The sequence below is a fragment of the Rhea pennata genome, chromosome 24, assembly GCF_028389875.1.
Source record: "Rhea pennata isolate bPtePen1 chromosome 24, bPtePen1.pri, whole genome shotgun sequence".
NCBI lineage: Eukaryota > Metazoa > Chordata > Aves > Rheiformes > Rheidae > Rhea > Rhea pennata.
In genome coordinates this window covers 7,640,857-7,661,399 of record NC_084686.1, presented here as the reverse complement: position 1 = coordinate 7,661,399, position 20,543 = coordinate 7,640,857, and the positions used below count along the sequence as shown (strand labels likewise).

The window sequence follows — 20,543 nt, the reverse complement described above, 5'->3', positions numbered from 1 at the left end:
CAAATCAAGATACATTTCCCCAAGTCTATGCCAGGTGGAAAACGAAAGAGTGAGCTGATTAAATCTGTGCTCGTGTCAGATGGGGAGAGGGCTCCTTCCATCTGTTAGCTCAAAGAACCCCTTGGCTGGTATCACAGAATTACTTCGCTTTGGCAGTTGCAGGTTAACAGAGATTATCCTAGAGATGTGCGTTTGGGGAGGTGTGTGCATTTATGCATACCTTTTTCGTCTTCATAAACAACTTACCTAGTAAATTCAGAAAGGAAGGATAGAAAAGGATGCCAATCCAGCTCTGGGTGTTGAAGTTCCTGGATCGCTCTCCTCCAGCTGACCAAGGGACAATTTCTAACCTGCATTATACAAGCCGTATCAGGCAAGCCTTCTAATCTTCACGTTTTAAGATCTGAGTTCTTCCTTCAATGCAGTTTGAGCTTACTTTTCCATCTGCCAAGCAAGAATATGGATACTTCCTTCCCCCCACCCCCAACAGCCGACTCTCACAAAATATTTCCACAGGCTAAACAGTATTGTATTTCCCCCCTTCTCTACGAGCTTTGGAAAGCAAAACACCTCCCGACACTGCAGTGGGAGTCTCATAAAACGAGCCATCACTGGTAACACAGCAAATAAACAGCATCACAGCAGTATATTCTCCCATACCTACGCTACCTACCTTAGAAACCACAGGCATCAACAACAGAAACAGAGACAGAGCCCTGGCATGCAGAGGTGGCAGGAGCAGGCTGCAGGCCCTCTGAGCTTACTGCTCTTCCAGCACATGCTAATACTCATGTGGCTCCACCTCGGCTGAAGTTGTCATCTGCACTAGCTAGACAGACTCCAAAGTGCAGCCTGTGGCCAGCTCGTCTGACAAGTAGGGCAATCTCAAAGTTGTTCCAAAAGGAATTCCTGCCCTTGGACTACCAGGACTGATCCAACTCCACCTCTGCCACGTGCTATACTGCCATCTTACAGCAACTTCCGCAGCGTCACTCAGAACTATCAGAGGTAGCCTTTTTCATCAGATGATTACAGTGCTCTGGAAGTCAATGCCTTAATAACAAACTAAAAATACTCCCTTTGCATCTCAGGGTGTTTTCTGCTGAATGCTCAGTTTGACAGCACTTTCTACGAGGGTTAACACTAAAAAATGCTTTCCTCTGTTTCAGCTTTTATTGGCAATCCATTCTCATTAAACCAAACACATTTGTCTTCATAATGTGTACTTCACCATTACAATATCAAAGGGTTTGTATCTACATAATAAAAATGATCTATAGAATAATACAAGGGGAAAACATCATAACATAATGTTGTTATTAATGAATCCAATGGGATGTGGGAAAGCGATATTCCCATGGGCAACTCCACGCCCTTCACCACAGGTTATTATAAACCATGGAAGAGATGGAAACAAAATTAAACTGATAGTTCCTCAGGTAACAGATGGAAAGTGGTACACATGGGAACCGAGTCAGTATCTCTGGAGGGTTGGCTTCAGCAACGCTATGTCTAAAAGCATGAGGCACACCCAAGTTACAGAAATAGGTGCACTAGCTAAAAAGTAGCACCAGTCTTCTCTAAATCCTCTGCTTAAACTGGGGCATAAAAACACTCTGTGTCCCTGTGAGGAGAATTTGGGGGTCTGCAGAAGCTCAGAGCATGCCATTGCTTGCAGCACACACTTTGGAAGCAATGTGTACAAGTACCTGAAGGGAGGGTGTCAAGGGGATGGGGACAAACCCTTTTCAGTTGTCCCATGTGACAGGACAGGAGGGAATGGGCAGCAACTGAAGCACAGGAAGTTCTGCCTGAAAGTGAGGAGAAATTTCTTCACTGTGGGAGTGACAGAGCACTGGAACAGGCTGCCCAGAGAGGTTGTGGAGTCTCCTTCTCTGGAGATATTCAAGGCCCACCTGGATGCAACCCTGTCTACCATGCTCTAGGTGACCCTGCTGAGCAGGGGCCTTGGACTGGATGTTCTCCAGAGGTCCCTTCCAACCTTACTGATTCTGTGATTCTATGAACTCAGGTGACATCCTGTCCAGGGTAGCAAAAGCAAGTGAGCCTTCTCTCAGCTGCGCTTCACCCTCTGGTTGCTGTACACATCTACCATGGTACATACACACACCTATCAGCCAAAAAACAGCCATTTGCGCTGCAGCAGGTGGGCTGCAGACAGGCAAACCCCAGAGATGTGCACGGGATAAGGACTCAGGGCAGGAACAGGAGGGAAGGAAAAAGGCTCCCCACAGGAGGCACCTCCCATTCATTACGGAACAAGGCCAGATCTCTGTCCAGCAGCGCTCCAATCCTGGCACAACAAGGGCTGCTCTCAGAGTCAACTGTAGAGGCAGGGCAAAGCTTTTCAACACCCGGTGGCTTTAATTCCTTTGCATCTCCCAGATGGGATTCAACAGAGCACCAGTGGGCTGACTAAGCTATAGTGTACACGACTACAAAGAACAAGCATAAATAAGAGAAGAGGCTCCCACAGTCAACAAAGACTTTTTGGTCCAATAAAGTGGGGGAGGAAGAAATAACCCGAAGCAAAAAGCCAGTAAGGCAGAGCCCATCCTTAGGGAGAGACTGCAGGGATCCAGAGCAAGAAAGAGGGATGATATTCCAGAGGCACATGGCAACATGCATCCCGAGCAGTGGGGGAAAGGAGATAAGTTAAAGGAAGAAAAACAAAACAAGAGATTTAAGTCCAAGCTGAATGATCACACAAGCCTGACGCAGGCTTCCTGTTGCACCACCTCCACCCAGACCCCAACCCAGAGCGGACTGATCTGGGCCATTCACCCAAACCTCTGCAATCAGGAGCTCCCGACCTGGGACTGCAAGAGCTCGACAGTCCTCCCTGTCTGACCAGGGCTCAGGAAAGCGCCCGCACTTGACAGCTACTTGGCTCAAGTTTTGCAAAATCGGAAGGATGAGCTAAGCCTCTGAGCCAAAGTTTGCCATTTAATACATGTGGTCCCATTTGTTTCCCACTAAACTGAGAAGGCAGATTTCATATAAAAGGGCATATTATTGACCATCATTGGCAACTTCTCACAGACTGAGAGTTTAAATCAAGATACATGGTTGTCAACATCAAAATACAGATGGAAAGCAGTTTCCTGTTGTATGATTTTTTTTTGAGGCATCAAAACACTGATGTGCACAAATGCAAGGAGAAAAACCTATCAACATTTCAGAAACTTTTGCTAACTGGAAAAAATATGAAAGATTAGAGAATCATGCAAGTGACAGCAATTCTTTTCAATAGTTTTGACATGTTTTATGCCACCCCCTACCCCCAAAAAAAGACAAAAACACAAACAGCATTTGAAAACAGCAATTTCAAACTGAGAATTGAGATTTTGGACATCAACAATGCCAAACTACAGCAACACAACAATTCTGAAGAGCCTTGCTTCACAACAAGACAAAACTGATCTTTTCCTGCAAGCAGTTCCCACGGGGAACAAGCAAGTATTTCTGAGCTCGCTTCTCACCAGCTTTCACATGTCAGCAAAATGAAGCATGCTGCTCAGCAGCAGCAGCTCAGCCAAGGAGGGAAACCTGGTACTGAACCCTCCACCTGAAGGATCATTCACTCCAAGCTGAGAAGGGATTTTTTTTCCCCCCTTATAGGTATATGCGTGTGTGTCTCTATTTCCCTCCCTCACAAATTCTATTTATAATCTAGGTGAATAACTATTGCTTTAGGAGGGCAGAACTGCTGACTCCTTTATTTCTGAAAAATGCATTAGAAAACCCCCTCTTTATGAGAAAAAATGAGAAAAACAAAATCAATAGAGTATGAAAGAGCATGAAAAATGCATTTTTAAACTGCTTTTTTTTGGGTCCAATGTCGCATTCCTGTAAAGCTTTTGCAGAAACACATATTTAAATGTAAATGTCCTGAAAGTAAATGAGTAAGAGCTGAAAAGATAGGCAGGAATCCTGAGCCTGCCACAATCCTGTCAGGGCTCCTTGGGATAAGCAGCTTCCTGAACCATGCTGGGCAGGACGGCGCACACGCAACTTCCCCGTTCGATGCTCAGGCGTAGGTGCAGAGGCCCTCCTGCACAAAGCCTGTTGGAGGACCATGGCCTAGGTTTGATACAGTAAGAAATCCCCAGCTCCTCGCGGGTACGAGGCTGCACATTAGTGGGATCATACTTTGAAGCTTTCGGACAAAGCATTGCGCCTGAAAGTCCTCCTCTGCTCCCTGCTCTTTACCCAAAGCAGATGTTTTATTTCCTTTTTCTCTGTTTCAATGGGTTGGGAAAGATTAAAATCTAAAGAGCAGTTCCCCAACAAAAGGCAAGAAAGCAGAAGGTTAAACACAACTCCAGAAAGACCCTTCTGCACTGCGGTCACTGCTACTTCCCCAGACAGAACCTGCAACCTTCAGCAAATGAAGGGTCAGCACATGCTGTACCCCCCAACAGCAGTCACAAAAAGCAGAGGAACAACCCAGAGCCGCCCTAAGTCTCTCCGGAGCAATACCAGGTCCCTCAGCGTCACCCGGGCTTGTTGCTCTAGTCCTTCCCGTTGTCATTGGCAGTAGGTCAGGGGAATTAACCTATCCCAGCTGCACTAAAGATATAATACCAGATCTAATTTCATAGATACTGTATATAGGCCACAAGCCTATAATCATAATACAGATGTTAGATACAGATGTTCCAGGCACAAGCATCCTGTTAATGTATTTATTCAGTCTAGTGCTAAAGCTGAGCTAATACCAATCTCCTTAGAGGATTAATAGACACTAACGTCGCATTATCCAACCATTAAACACACTTGGAAATGTGTGCCATTCTGTCCGTCTTTAATGCCGCTTCTTATTAAAGCCACCACTCAAACTAAGTCAGCAATGCTGATCTCCCCTACCTAAGGCTGCCAAACGGCCGTGCCATCAGCTGCCATCTAGAGCTTGCCAGTTCCTGGAGGGGTGATGGATGGCCGACCATTGCTGTCCACTGCTTGTTAGCGGCTCCTGGATAGACCCCCCTGCCCAGGGCATGGCTCTCAAAGCCAGAGCACCCAAAGCCAGAAGGTGCTGACCTGTTTCAGTAAGGTCGGCCTCCTCTGGCAGAGGGAGGCACAAGTCTTGAGAGAAAGGAAAATGGCTTTTGGGAAATTCAGCGGTGGCTACAGATCTTCATGAGAAGAAGCTAGCGTTATCTATAGTCTACAGGAGGAGTAAAGTTTCCGGAAGTTGCTCCCCTTATGTGAAGCTGGAAAAGAGAAAAACAAAATTTGTTCCTGCAGAAGGAAGAGAGTGTCCCGCTTGGAGTACAGAAAGTGAGCAGACAGAATATAGGAAAAAAAAAAAATCGACCGTTAAGGCCATCCTGTGCTCATTTTCCTTACTGCTACCGCAAGAAAGAAAAGGCACCTTAGTGAGTCTGCTCGTAATGCTCCCTCTCTCATACCTAGCCCTGAGAATTACTCTCCTCTCCAGAGCAGGCATTCAACCAACCACTTCAAGATGCACAAGTCCCCCACGTTTTCCCCAGCAACCCACTGACAGTGATAAAAACTTGCAAGCGAGCGCACACATAAAAATTAAAATGCATAATCACTTTTTGTACCATGCAATCTGTACTAGTCGGGGGGGGGGAGGAGGAGGAAGGGAGAGGGAGAGATTAACCCTCTCCCCTCTAGATCAGATGAAATATTGGACATGTCGCCTAGCTAAAGGAAGCATCAGAGTTAAATGTTATCCCACCAGAACTGGGACCATAACTTCTGGCTTGAAATTCTAGAGTGAAGGTGAGCACTGTTTGAGCAGAGGGAATAATCCCATCAGTCAGCAGTAAGAACAGGCTCACATTCTCTAAGCTACCCAGCAAGGAGCAAAGCTGACTTAGCCAACACTTGGCATCCTAAATAACCTCAAAACTCACTGTGGCTAATAAGCAATTGTCCAGTTGACCATTGTCACCTATTTTATGATCATATACTTAGTTCTTTCTCTACCTTTCATCCAGGTCTTTCAATGTCTGCCTTGCAAGACTTATTGACAGAACATCTATGAGATTTTTCCCTTCCTTACTTGGCTCTGAAGGAAAGAAAAAAAAAGCCACTGCTTGGATTTATTTGTATTCTTCCATATAATACCTCTTTCAGAGACATATCAGAAAAGTCCTTTACAAGCGAGGAAATAGCCAATATTTTAGAATCTGCAGCAAGGTGCTTCAGCGAGGCTCACTTTATGGTAAAATTAGATGTCATTGTGAGAAGTACTGATATAAATACAAGTGCAAAAGGGTCCTTCTGCTAATACAGAAACCAATGTAACAATACGCTATTTCTCCCAGTCGTCAGAAACTTACCTTGATAGCTTAGCCAATATAATACAAAACATATTTACATCAAGCATTAAATAACTATTATCCAAAAAGCACTGCACTCTAATATCTAAGCATATTTATGGAAAGCTAAATTATATCACCAAGTTTATTTTAGCCCCAGAAAGCCCCGTGGGGAAAGGATATTGTGCATCTCTAAAGGTAAATGAAAACTCTTCAACAGAAAGGAGCCTTTGCTAGAAGCAGCGCACATTGTACCTGGGTAAATCTTGGAGCAATTACACAGTAAAGTTTTCTTTGATGAGGCAGAGATGTGATGACATGTAATTACTTTTTCAATGCTGCACTGTGTGTTTATCAAAATGTTAATGCAAGCATAATAACAGGCTGTATGTTTGTGCCGAGAATGTCAGAGCCTCCAGATGTCAATCACATCTGAAAATAAAATTGCAAATAAGCAGGAAGGCTTGATGGCACAACTGACAGCCCAATACTCAGGCGGCTGACAAGCACGCAGCTGCCCTCTCCCTTGGAGCTTTGTCACTGTAATGCACCTAATAGAACGGATATTTCTTTTATTAACCCAAATGGAATAGGCTGGCACAAAAATGAAATAAACCATGCATATCCATTTACAGAGGGAGTCTGTTAATAAGCACTTCTATAGGCAAAGTTTGATGGGCTTCTGATTTCCCCTTGGCCCTCTCATTCCACACAGGCCACGAGAGATGCTGCCAGGCTTCTGCCACTGCAGAAACCACGTGCGGCACCTGCGCTGCCGCCTTGCAGCCTGAGGAGCAGAGCTCGGCCAAAGAGCTCGCAGCACACCAAGAGCAAACTGCACCCAGACTACATCCTCCTCGCGGCCCTGCAGGCTGCACTCTCGAGTCACAGCACACCCAGCATTTCTTAATCTCAGCCTTGTGAAAGAGGCAACGTTTCCCTTAAGTTAGGGAGGCAAGAAGATATGCAATTGGAAGGCTGTACTAGTTTTACTAGTTACAAGAGGCACCACCCGGTTCTCCAGACTCAGACAGCATGTGACTTGTGTCAAGAGACTCAGTTCAGTCCCAGATATCAAAGCACATACTGAAGGACAAACAGAGAGAGCCAGCTACTCCCCTGAAACCTAACCAGCGAGATAATCAATTGGGTTAGCAGATGGAGAGCTTTGCGAAAGCACACTAATAAAGCAAGCAGAGATAAGGACAAAAAATGGGCGAAGGCTACCTGGCCTTCACAACGCGTCCTGCCCGGGAAAAACAGTAATCTTAGAAACTGTAACAGTAGCATTTGGGTCCCAGCATCTTGAAGACTGTAAGCATCTCCGAAATGCAGCTGACAGTTGCTTGGCAACTGCAGTTACCAAAAAGATTTTCAAAGTGAGCAATAGGCTCTGGCCAGCGTATGGAAAGTTTAGCATTATAAGCAGTTGATAATCCTGGCTTCGCTTCTGATAAGAGGAGCAAGAGAGAGGAATCTGAAGAACTCCCTCCCCCTTGAATACCTCAAACACCCAACGTGGATTCACACAGGCCGCTGGATCAGAGGCAACACAAGACAGTTGTTGGGACAAGGCACGAGGGGCAAGTCAGCTGAATCTTTTGAGATATCAATAATGAAAACATCACGATGCCAAGAAGGTACCAAATGTTTCAGACAGGGCCAGTGGGATTTTAGGATGCTGCAACTGCAGCAGGATCCCCTTCTCCTCTCATGAGGCACTAGAGGCTGAAGCACTTGAGGTTACAGCAAAGCATCGCTGGCACAGTAGAGCTAGCCAGTGCCTCCTCCAAAGAGCAAGCTACTTCAGAGAGCCCCCCTTTGCAAACATGCAGCTCCACGAAATTCATACTGCCAATCCCGTGACCTACCTGGCTTTGGCCCAACACATTCAAGGCTTTTTGGAGAACCTAAACCAAGCTTGGGGAAGCAGATTTTGGGTGGAACAGAGATCTTTGGTATGGTTTTCTCTCAAAGCAACATACACATTTCACATGTTTGATGACATTCAGGGGAAGCAATAACTTCCTGAAGGTCTAGAAAAAAAGGAGCAGGACTGGCCAGCCTTTTCCTGGGAGTTGTTTGTTTGGTTCTGATGATTAGAAGAGGGTAAAGAAGGGAATGATACAGAGACCAGACATCAAAGCACGGGGAGAAGTCATAAGCAAGGGAGGCAGCTGGTAGATGCTCACTTGGTCTAGGAGAGCACAACTCAGCTGAAAAACAGGAGAGCATGCTGATTTTATAGCTCTTTCCGAAGTACTAGACTTGCAGAACAGAGAGGTAAAAGACCAGAAGAAATGTTGCCATAAGCATTCAGACATGTTCCACCTCCTCCCAACATCAGTGATAAGTCCGACATCGCAGTGCATATGCTCAGATGCAGTCTGGTTTTGCTGGTGTAAAAATAAAGTAGAAATGGTTAGCAGCTAGCTACATGGCACGTGAGCAGCTGGAACCGTTTTCAGCCCAAGCGACCAGGCCATGCTGCACCCCACCCCACCCACAGTCTACATAAGCTGGCATTCTGGTACATTACAGCAAAGATAACAAAAATAGCAACTAAAAGCATCATATTTCAAGAGCAGGGGACTTCATGTGAGGTCCTGCCTTTCAGAAGGGATAGAACAGGTAGTTATCAACAGCGAAGTATGCAACCAGTTATGCTACAAACCTAAACAATGCTACTTGAAATCATCAGAATAGTCAACAAGTCTTACGGCACTTGAGCAAATATGATCCTCAAAGAAGGGAGGAAGTGGCAAAGCTCAAGTATTTTCCACAGCAAGCAGCTTAATCCTCAGGAGAGGAAAAAGTGAATAGCCACTTGTTGAAGGGGAGATGGTGAACTATGCATGTGCTGATTCCAGGTTGGACAAAACACTAAAATGTTGGTTTCATTTTTCCTCCAGTCTGGTGACAAAATTGCTTAGCAGAAAATTATTGCCTTCGCAGGGCTGATGGCGATGGCTGATTGAGCTGATGATGTGGAAATCGCACCTTAGATCAGTATTAAAGTGAAATGGAATAAAGAAAAAACAGCTTTTTCTCTCCCCTCACCTGTTTCTACTCCCCATGCGCAGAATGATTGGCGACAGACCTTCAGTAGACTGCTGCACTAAAATCTGGGACATTTAACCTTTATATTTGTCATCACAGCAGCTGAAAAATGAATCCTAGTATTTCTTCCTCCGAGAGGCTTTAGAGCAGGCAGCAAATTGAGTGTCATTTGGACACTGACGTGAAACTTATAGGGCTGAAAGAATTCACTGGGGCCTCGCGAAGTACGTCATCATCATCACTACTACCTCAGGTAGTAGCATCTGATTTAATGTTTGGAATACTGCTTAATTGGCTTCTTGCAGGATGAGCCTGCAACAAGACAGCCTCAATACCCTGACTAAAAATAAAGGATAGAGATTTGTCAAATGAGGTCTTGCAGCCGCCTCTAGAAAACTGCAGATGCGAAAAGGCATCTAAGAGCTGCCTGACAATTCACTTCATCTCTCGCTCGCGCAAGATCTGCTCGCGTTCCTCATAACAAGGGCCTTACAATGCAAAATGTATTTATATTTTGGTACTGCTCTCAAAAGCAGGTGTTAGATAATTCAGTAATTAGTATGCACATCTAACTTCATTGCAGCCTCTGTTGATCTCTCAATTATAGTTAGCTGGGTCCTCTGAAGTTTGCGGTAGTTAATTAGAGCATTATTGAGCAGCCAGGCTTTGCAGGCAAGCTTCACAAGTAGCTGACAGCTTGGTCTCACATACTCTGAATCGGGTTAGTTCTTGACCTGCACGCCTCACAGCGAGGCGAGGGGACTAAAGCAGATCCTATACGCTTGCAAGACAGGAATGTCCTCAATCGCAGTCAGCCAAATCAAAACTGGCAAGAAGGGGGGCTGGCCTAAAAAGCTCTGCTTACTGACCTGCTGCATGTGGTTTGCCTTTCATTTGGAGCGTAAGAAAGATGGGAGGGGGAAAAAAGGTAAAGAGGAGCAGCTAAGGAAGATTCTTACGCCACACAGAAGGCTATAGCAAACAGATACCTTGCACCTACCTCTATAAAAGAAGCTCATTACAGCTACCCAGGATCACAGCATGGGAGCAGACACAACCCTTCTTCCACCTTTCATACGATTTTGACATTTTGCACTGTTTGCAATCCTTCAGACACCAGCTTTCCTTTCAGCCTAACTCAACGTGTTTGAGATGAAGATGCAATGTGTTTGAGATGAAGATGAAGGAAGGAATTCAGGCAAGCATGGATTTAGGAAATCCTGTAAGTACATGGAAAAAAAAAAAAAAAAAAAAAAAAAAAAAGGCCTTAGAAAGGCAAGTTGCCTGTCTCTCCAAGCCTCAACTTTTGAACGTGAGCAGTCCATGGCACAATAAGCCCCAGGTCTCAATTACTGAACAAAACCCACCACAAGTGAGATAAACTAAGGCCAAAAACCAAACCTCATGGCTTTCTGCACAAAACCTACTGCCTAGTCCCAGACAAGAACACAGCCTAGGGGAACACACAGAGGAAAAGTTTAACAGTGGGATGCAACGCAAGGAAGTACAAAATACTTTGTTCATCTGAGTATCTTAACACTGACAGACTGTAGCTTGCAGTTTGAAAATGGTTACCACTAAATAGTACCACTATGGTGTCATTTCCAAAATTTGAAACTGTTTTTCAGAAACGCATGATAATTGCTGAAGTACAGCTTAGCATTTATACTATAAATGCTAGAGAAGGTGCACGTACATCATTTTGAATTCAGAAGACAAGCCCGTTAGCTGAACTTTGGGGAAATTCATGTAAAGAAACATGACGTGTGGAGAGGGGTACTATGGAATATGATCAAAACCACATTTTTCAAACACTTCTTTCCTCTAGCACTGGCTGACGTTTCTTTGAAGAGCTTCCTGCAGGACCATGGACTTTTATGGACTATGCAGGAAGCATTGTTCAGGTTTAAGGTAAATAAATAGTCTAAAAGTAGTCTAAAAGGCAGTGCCTGCAGGAATCTCCAGGAGATTCTAGAAATTTCGTTACAGAGCATTATAGTCTTTGATAGTGGTGCGAAGCAGACTGAGAACCTACAGATGCTTGCAAGTGAAACTTAGAAACGCAGCAACCAACAGTTTAGAGGGTGAGGGAATACAGCTTCCTCAAACCTCAAGAGAACATTCAAGGCGAATTTGCTGTGAGTTCTCAGTAAAGCTTCAGGGCTGCTTCCCAAACCATCTGCGCGGCCCTGCCTTTTCCACCATCACGTGAAGAACATCTTCAAAGTATATTTATGCTCACAGCCTTGCTCTGCTAAGAGGCACCATTAAAATGGACAAAAGACTCACGTGGCACATTAGAAGCTCTGACACCTGCTATCATGAGAAAGTACATTTCCAGGTGGCTTTATCACTGACCTCCATATGGAGGTGAATTCTACAGCAGCCTCTAAGCAGGGCTCAGGGAAAGGCATAAACAAAAAGCCATGTTTTGAAAAATTAAGAAAGCAATTTAGAAGTGGATAATTAGATCTCCCTTTCGTGCTGCACTGGGAAAATTAAATTACTTTTTTATGAAGGTGTGTGTATCAGCTCTGAGAGTATTGTAGAGAAAGATTATTTTTCTAATATTCTTTTTGCCTCCCCCCCAATTCCCCAGCTCTCCATTCCTCACGCATCTGAGGAAGTGGCACTTCTAGCCTTCAGCTGTGGTAAGCGTTCATCTCCAATAATTGCATTTGCTGCATAAATTGCCAGTGACGTGAAGAATAAAATTAGTTTAAAATGAACCCAAATGGCAATCTCAAACAAGTATCAGATGGAGGAACTCATTAATCCTCATTTCAGAACAGGCAAGTATCAGGGCCAACCCGGCCCTACACTGAACAGGAGGGTGGATCTGCTTGGAGAGGGTGATGGGGGAGTTAAGCCCTCTTCCACGGTGCAGTGGGGGGCGGATGGACTGGATTTGCTTTCAGCTCTTAGGGCAAGCTGTGAAAAAGCCAAGATGTAAATGTGACTGCAATGTGCCAAAGCTCCAATTTCAGCCATGCAGAAAAGCACCCACCACCCACACTACCATCACCAAGGACCAAGTGAGCAGCTGCACCTTGCATTACCCAAGACAATTGCTCTTGCCAGGCAGGAGATGACACAGCAGAAGAGAAACCCATCCAATCCACCTCATTTGGCAAAGTACCCTTACGCTACAAGAGTAAGTCTTAAACATAAGACACACTGGGATTGTACCCAGGCTCCTTCTGCTTGACTTTGGCATCCAAAAACTTCAAAGCAAACTACAACTTGATAGTGACAGCGAGTCAGCCGCACTCTGCTCTGCTCCCAGCGTCCCCAGCAACAAGCACCTTTTTGCTGCTGCCTGTCTTAAAGTGGCTGGAAATGCCCAGCTGAGTTTTCCCCATGTCCATCTCTGCCTCTGACTCCACTTTGGATTTCTGTGCTGTTTTTGCTGACTTCATTTAATGAGGTTTATTGTTTGCACTGCATAATTTTCAAAGGCCTGTCACCCACTTCGAGATCACCTTCAGATCTCTGGCTTCGGAGAAGGAGGAGGGTGCTTTGAAGCCACGTTCATTAATTCAGTAGCTGGTTTCTGCATTTAACAGCACACGTGTTTGAAGCGCAGCCACTGTGGAGACATCTAAGAAGATTCCCATGATACTGCACATTAGAAAGAGCGATTATAAAACTGCTAGGCCTGCCGTCCTTCCTCGCTTTGTAACTTCACTCCAGATATCAAAAAAAAATCTAGAATATCAAAATATCACCGCCTGGCTCTGATGATGACTTCCTAGGACTAGAGACAGCATGGAACAAAGATTTCATTTTAATTATCAGCAGCTCAATTATCCCAACCTGGTTATTGCCCAAAAAAAAAAAAGTAAGGACAGCTGGGAAACAAAAGTATTATGAATTAGAGAAGCAAATGTGTTCAGAAGTCAGCATTTAAGGTATGTGTAGCCTTACTGTCACTTCCAATACAAAGCTTTTGTCTGCAATTGATTTTGGTCACCATTTTCTTTTTAACATGTTTATAGTTGTTTCTCTCACTGTTACCCCCCCCCTTACCTGTACTTACAGAACATACAAAACTACTGGTGCGGGGGGCTGTTCTCTTGGTCACTTGTGATGCTGTCCCTCTGCCTGTTGCTCTGGTCCATTTTCTCCAGCCCAGGCCTTTGCCTCATGTTGCACGTAGAACACTGCTCACCAGCAAGGCAGGCTGAAGACAAAATTGTCTCTTTCTAGAAAAACAGTAATTAATTACCCAAGTACATGAAAAAGCAGCTGTTACCGATGCTGAGCACAGCTGCCAGCAGAAGTTGTTCCTTGGTCAACTCATCACTTTTTCTTAGCTTATCCACACAGAATTCATACTAAGATTTTCAGCTCCAAGAACAAACTTGGAGCTTTGGGAAAAGGGCACACAAGGGATTGGGGATAAGAATCTCAGCCTTTCCTTTCACTTAGCCATTTGGCAACTCCAGCGCCACTAACTACTGCTAGTATTTCTCCCGCTGTGCTCTCCCTAGCTTCTACCCAAGAGCGACTCCAGCAGTCTGATTCACAGACAGATTTTTATGAAGGGCACTGGCAAACCCTATGGTTACAAGCTGCATAACAATCTTCTTAGCATTCAAGCACACAACAACAAATACATTAACAAGGTGCCAACAAAGGTAACTAATTTAGTGCTACTCATTATCCCAGTAAATTTCTCTTCCTTTTAAAAACTACAGCTGGGGTTAGCATTGATGGTACCTGGCATCAATCATGTATTTATTTTATATACCTCAGCAACATGTAGCAGTTAGTGGAGGTAACACTAATTAGGTTTTACATTGTAATGCAAGTCCCTCTAAACTTAAGTCATAACATATCTAGCTTCTAATGACTGCAAGGTCATTTTGGTATTCTGTGTAATAGCTTTGATGCTAATGAATACATTTGCTATGCATGGGAACGCCACATGTTTTCCCTTGGTAGTTTTTACCATGTACCAGTAGACACTTGGTTTAAATTGCTATTGAGCACAACGTGATCTAGAAGAAGCCACCTAAATACCTCAATTAATTGTATGGCTGTGTAGCTCCCAAGAAAGCAAGGCCCCATGATAAACCTGTGATGCCATTCCAAGGGTAGATGGAATACTTGTTTGAAGGGATTAACTTTAGATTAGAATGGTATGAGACTCCAGGAGATAGAAAACTTGAGTTTCCTTTGTGCTTCATAATGGAAAAGCTTGAAGACAACAGGCTTACAGTCAGCTTAGTACTGTTCCTGTGTCTTTTCGATCATGTCATAATCTCCTTAGAAGATAGCACAGCATCACGCAGCATCAGGAACTGGTGTTTTGTTTCCCTCAGTTTCCCCATCTACCACCACCAGAGCTAAGCAAATCAGAAAAGGTAGCATTTATAGCAAAGTAAATTCCTTTTTTAAAAAAAATCAGAAAACAATGTCCATAGGCTTTATAATTAGCTTTTTAATTTCCTATTCACCCCTAATTACTATGCAGGCACTGGAAGAGTCTGCCAGCTATAATTGCTCTACTAAAAGCATCTAGATTATTCCAAGACTGATACCATCCATGCTTAAAAGTCAGCTAATAGGCAATTGCTGGGCAGCCCACAGACTGGAGGCGCATGTCTAGACCTGTTGATTAGCAAAAATCACGACGGTCCCAGCACAGTTGGGCTCTGACCAGACAGAAATCCCATTTACACCCTCACACTTTGGAGCATCCAGCCTCTTAGGGAATTTACCCAGTAAAAAATCCATTTGGATGTGTCAAGAAAGTGTGCTGCACAGGCGCTCCGGACACCCCTGTCGCAGGCAGCAACCCTCCCTCTAGCAGCTGCTGAGGCTGCCCAGGTTGCCTGCTGCGTGGCACCGCTGGACCCAGGAGCGACCTCACTTCCAAGGCCTCTCCCCAATAAAGATTCTGCACTGCGTTTGGCACACCGTGGAAACGCAACTGGAGACTACACAAGCAACCAGGAGGGAGGGTGACTATTAGCAAGGCAACCAGGCTGAAGGCTGGGAATGGCACCCTGTGAAATCAGAGTGAGCAAATGCATCCCATGAAATACCTGCTGAACTTGGGTTAGTCTCTAAAAACCAGGGAGAAGGCTGTGACTCATTTTACAGAGCCTAAGAATCACTGTTTGCAGTAACTAAAGGACTTTAATATTAGCTGAAAATAGCTGCTACAGTCCAAGGTAACATAGTGTTTACAGTCTTTAAGGTCTGAGCTTTTTTTCCTGCCGATGTGGCTGGATAGATCACACCTGGCTGCTGGCCATACTGGTCAGAAAGTCCAAGCTCTGCAGAAGCTCCAGGTATTTCTTCGCATAAGTCAAATGGGCATGAACTTGCTATGAGAAATTTGCCAACAAGAGAAAAAATAAAAACATTGAATGCGAGAGGATAAAATTCTTCTCCACCTGCCACCTCTCTGACTAGAAAATCCTGGGGGAGGGAGGAGGGTTCCTGATTTTCAAGGCAATTCAAGCAGATTTCCCTACCTGTCTTGACAGGAAATCAGGGACAGGCAGACAGTTAAATCCTTCAGACCTCTTTGTGAATCTCAACCTATGTCTTTTAGCATGACTTAAGCCAACACCGTGCACACTGCAAGCATTAAAATAATGCCAGCAGAATATTGAAATTCAAAAAAACCTTTTTTGCAAGCCACCAACCAAAAGAAAGTTCAGAGGCTGCTCCGCCGCCTGCTACTCGAGTTTGACGCATTGGGGAGAGGGTGCTGCAACGGATTTGTTGGCTGAGCGAATAGTCTATTCTCATGCTCAGATAATGCAGAAATAAAGTGCATTTGTAACAGACAACAAAAGGATTATCCCCCATTCATTTCAAAGCACCCTTCATTCCACTCAGGGATTACATTTTCCTTTACTTATCTTGCAAATGGTTTTTCGTAAGAGCACATGGCTTATGGCAAATACCAAAATGTGGATGGGACAATGAAAGCATGTACGCCAGGAGAGATATCCTATTCAGCAGTATACACTTACTGCTGTAATCTACTGACTCAGAAGGGCCACTCTTTTGAAGAGCAGAGGCACTGAATGGATCAGCTTTGAAACCCACAGCCCACTTCAGACTTGCAGGAAGTTTTGTTACATCTTCAGCATTCACGTCTAGTCATCGGATGAAAACAGCGCTCTGAGATTCTGTCAGGCCCATCTGCCCGGAATGTCAAAGCACTTCTGCAAACACGCATCCCATCCAGCGACAAACAAAACCAGCAACAAAGCCGTGTCTTTTGGCTTACTGAAAAGCAATAACTTCATCACTTTTCCCTGTCTCTGAAAGTGATGCACCATAGCAAATTCAAGGGCCTACTACATGCAAGGGGTCACAGAAAAGTGGAGGCAAAAAGGTCCAAGAGTCTGGTGCAAACACTACACATCTCCTTTCTCCACCTGAATCAAGTAGAGACAGACAGGAAGCAGGAGCTGGTATGATTCTGCCTGGAGAAATGAGTCATGCCTGAATCACCAAGCACCAGCCTAGAAGCCATTGGCAAGAGCCTGGTTCCCCTCAGATTAACAACTCCCATCTCACTCAAAAGCTCCTGATCTTACATGCTTTCATGAAAGAAGTTTGCTTGGTCTCAGTCCAGACATCAGCAGCTGAGACATCTGGGTTTTGGAAACACATGTCCAATCACTTGCCACCACAAAAGCGAGGGCTCTGGGAATGCTGGAGCTGGGCCCTCTGGGCCTTAGGAGCAGGTCGAGGTAGGCACAGCTCACTTGGCTCAGCCCCTGGTTACAACAGTCCAGAGGCTTGCAACCAGCACTAATGCAAAATCCAGAATTTCTAGCAAAAAGAAAATAACCTGGAGATACAGGGAGAAGATGGGCTTCATGCTGTCTGCAAATCAATGAGTAAGAGAATTATGATTGATTTGCAGACAGATAGCCTCTGCTTATTTCACCTTGGCTTACCAAATAAAAATGGAGAAAAAACAAAATGCTTGCCATTTACAGAGTCAAAACAACCCCCACACCCACCCACCGCCCTTTTCTGTTATTTCTCCCACCCTAATAGAAAACATTGTTATCTCTACGTCCTGCTGTTCCTGATAGGGTAAATTACAGCATTATGGAAGAGCTGTATGAAGCAACTCTGCTCTTCAGCACTGCTCCCTGATGATTTACTCCTTGCGGTTACACCAGCACCCCTCCTTTCCCCACCCCCAAAAAATGCCAGTCTGTTTTGCAATGCCCTGAAAGAGATAATAGGGGTATTGGTGTGTAAATAATACTGCTTTCTACTGGAAGAATAATTTGATTTTCCCAAGGGTGTATGAGCAACTGAAGGCAGCAGAGTGTCATAGAGAGCATGGCAATAACAGAGTGGGAAAATGTGGTAACCACAGCGTGCACATCTGGTGAGCTATCAGGCAGTGCTGGGGCTGCAAACTTGTCACTGCGCTCGAGCACAGCAACATCAACCCCAGCAAGTCCTGGCTCTCCAGTATGGTCCATGTGAACCACAAATGGAGACAGGAGTTGGTATGCTATTGGCCCCATTTGCCTTGTCATTGATTAGACATTTTGTGCTGTTTGTTTATGCAATTATTTGGTCTAGTGCAAAAACTATTTTTTGATGGATTGAAGTTTCTATAGGAAAAAAGAAACCCAGACAATACGACCACACTCTGCAAATCAATGAGTCTTGCAGATAAAACTTCAGATTTATGTAACACTTAATGTTTGCTAAGTGCTTTGGAAAAAAATAAATTAACCTTCAGAACTGCATTGAAATAGGTAAGCATCAATACAGTTTCACCACAGGGAGAAACTGAGTCAAAGGGATTCAAATAGAAGAGAGTGCCTGATGCTGCTTTAACCACTGACACGACTGTCACGAGGACTCAAACAGTAACTAATATAACCCTGTAAGCTGCACAAATTAAAAGCTATGCTACAGATTAAGGCTCTGTGACACTGGTTTAAGGCAAGACCTGATTAGGGCCAGACCCATAGGGAAGTATCCGAAAATTTAGAAACCTTGAATGACTCAACACACCCTTGGGTAGAGGTCCAAAGTTAAGGCCCTATGTATAATCATCCAGGCCTAGGACAAGGGACAGCCTGGGCAAGAACCACACCAGACTGCAATGACCAAGCGCAAGCTCTGGGATGGAGATGGAGGAGATGCAACAGAGGATCATCAAAACAAGAGGTGCTTGAACTGGAGAGAAACAGCATCACTCTCAGGAAGCAGGTTTGAGCAGTGGTTTAGGAGAAAGTTTTGCACCTTTGGTAACAACTGACAACTCTACAGATCTGCGAAGGAGCAGCTGGAACAGCTGGAGCATCCATATGCAGCCAGGCAGATGCTCAACACAGCCAAGCCTCAAGAGTCTAGAATCAGGGAGAGCCCTGGGCACCAGCCCCTGCTGCCTCTGTACTCCTCGTCAGTGTGAGCTAATGGCAACGTGCATACACTAGGCAGAGGCCTGTGGAAAGCCATAATATTTTGCATTCTTGTGAGCAGAGTTCATTGCCCCAGGAGAGACAACAGGAGAACACTCCCATATGTAAACAGGAGATCAATGTGCTTTCCAGAAGACAGATTATTTGTGCAGATGTTGGTGCTCTTTGGAGTGGTTTCTGTTTGAAGGTGAACAGAAGCACAGCACACTTCAGCAAAAGCTCATTTAATTCTCATCATTACCAGGTCTCTAATGTATAATTGATCCTTAGCTCATATGGTAACTCAGGCACCAGCAACTATAGCTCTAAGGGATACAAAATCCTGCCTCTACCTTAGAAGGGCCCCAGAAAGAAGAAAACAATTCAACGGAGATGGGAAAGCCTCAGTCCCAGTATGCAGGACATCTAGATTTAATATACCTCCTACAGCCTGAGGCAAAGCCTCTGCTATTCTCTGCTTGAATGCCCCACAGATTTTGCAGTTAAATATACTAATGCAAATGAAGACTCACACCCCAGTGCTCTAGAGAACCACCTTTTGCTCTGAGTCAAAAAGCTTTCCTTGGTTCTGCTCCTCACTCTTGCAAAAAAAATTCCACTAGTCAAAGCAGAGTTTGGATTACGTTTCTGCCCTAGTCCAAGGAGTTCTGCACTCTTTAAACCAAGGCATGACATATCCTAGAGTGGATAGCCTGCTTTTAGCTCGATTTTAAAACGCAGACATAAACGCAATGCAGGCTTTGGGAATGCATCAAAAAAAATTCAAGGTTGGCTGAGCATTAATACAATGTTCAGCAGTTCTCCAGTGATACCGATGCAAATAGAAACCTCAAGAACTCAACATCCATTCACAGTCTCTACATGCAAAATACATCCAAAGACAAGTATTCACCTTTGGTTTGATTTTTGGCATAGCTCGTAAGAGCTCTGTAAAGCAGGATTCAACTGTCAAAAGAAGGTCTTTCAAATGTGGGTCTTTCTATCCTATACTCGTTGGCCAGTAATGACATAAACCCCACAATTTCGCTACTCATTCTGTTTTAGTCGAAGCACATCTCCAGAAAAGCACAACACTACCATTGATAGCAAACCAGCTCTAGCTTCCTCACCAAAGATAAGCCCACAACTTGTTAATCCTTTGGGCCTTGGCCTTAGAAGCTGCTGTGAGGAACTCTCTCTAGAGCGAAGTGGGTCAAGAGAAGTTGGAAAGCATAGAAACAGGCATCACTGCCTGCAGAGCAGCAGGAAACATGCCATCAGTACACAGTAGCTTCCATACTCCCTAACCTCAGCTTCCTCCAAAGGGTTAAAAGAGTAAGCAATTAAACAATGATTTTGCCATAAGTGCTGGACTTCAGAAGCCTGCTTTTTCCTTTTTTCTTTTTTCTAACAGGAAGAAAAGGGGAAAAAAGATTTAAGATAATGGCCTTATTCTCTTCAGAATAAATTAAACCCAAAGATAGAGAATCCCATTACTAATGCCTTTTAGCAAAGCCCAGGCATTCTTTTAAAGTCAAACTTTAAAGTATAATGTGCAGTGATCTTGTTGAAATCTTTCCTGTAATGATATTTAAGTGATGGCCAAGTATATCAGTGGGTTCAGGAGAGGTATTGATTGCATATCTTCAAGGGAATGAGCCACCGCAGAGAGCTGTGGCAAAGGGAACCCATGCTGCAGATTTAAAAGATACCTTTAAAACCACACACACGCACACAGTGCTAGTAACTAATTATT

At 44.4% G+C, this 20,543-nt stretch overlaps 1 protein-coding gene across 5 annotated transcripts in view; it reads right to left on the bottom strand.

The window, feature by feature from the left end:
• KIRREL3 (kirre like nephrin family adhesion molecule 3) overlaps positions 1–20,543 on the bottom strand; it is a 313,997-nt gene that overhangs the window by 239,069 nt on the left and 54,385 nt on the right. The window contains exon 1 of one of the 5 annotated variants that reach the window (XM_062594423.1): positions 10,378–10,404. The exons of the other annotated variants lie outside the window; for them this stretch is intronic. Coding sequence (XP_062450407.1) covers positions 10,378–10,396 — 19 coding nt within the window. The 5' untranslated portion in view covers positions 10,397–10,404. Of the gene's footprint in view, positions 1–10,377; positions 10,405–20,543 lie in introns of those variants that run through there. 5 annotated transcript variants of the gene reach the window in all.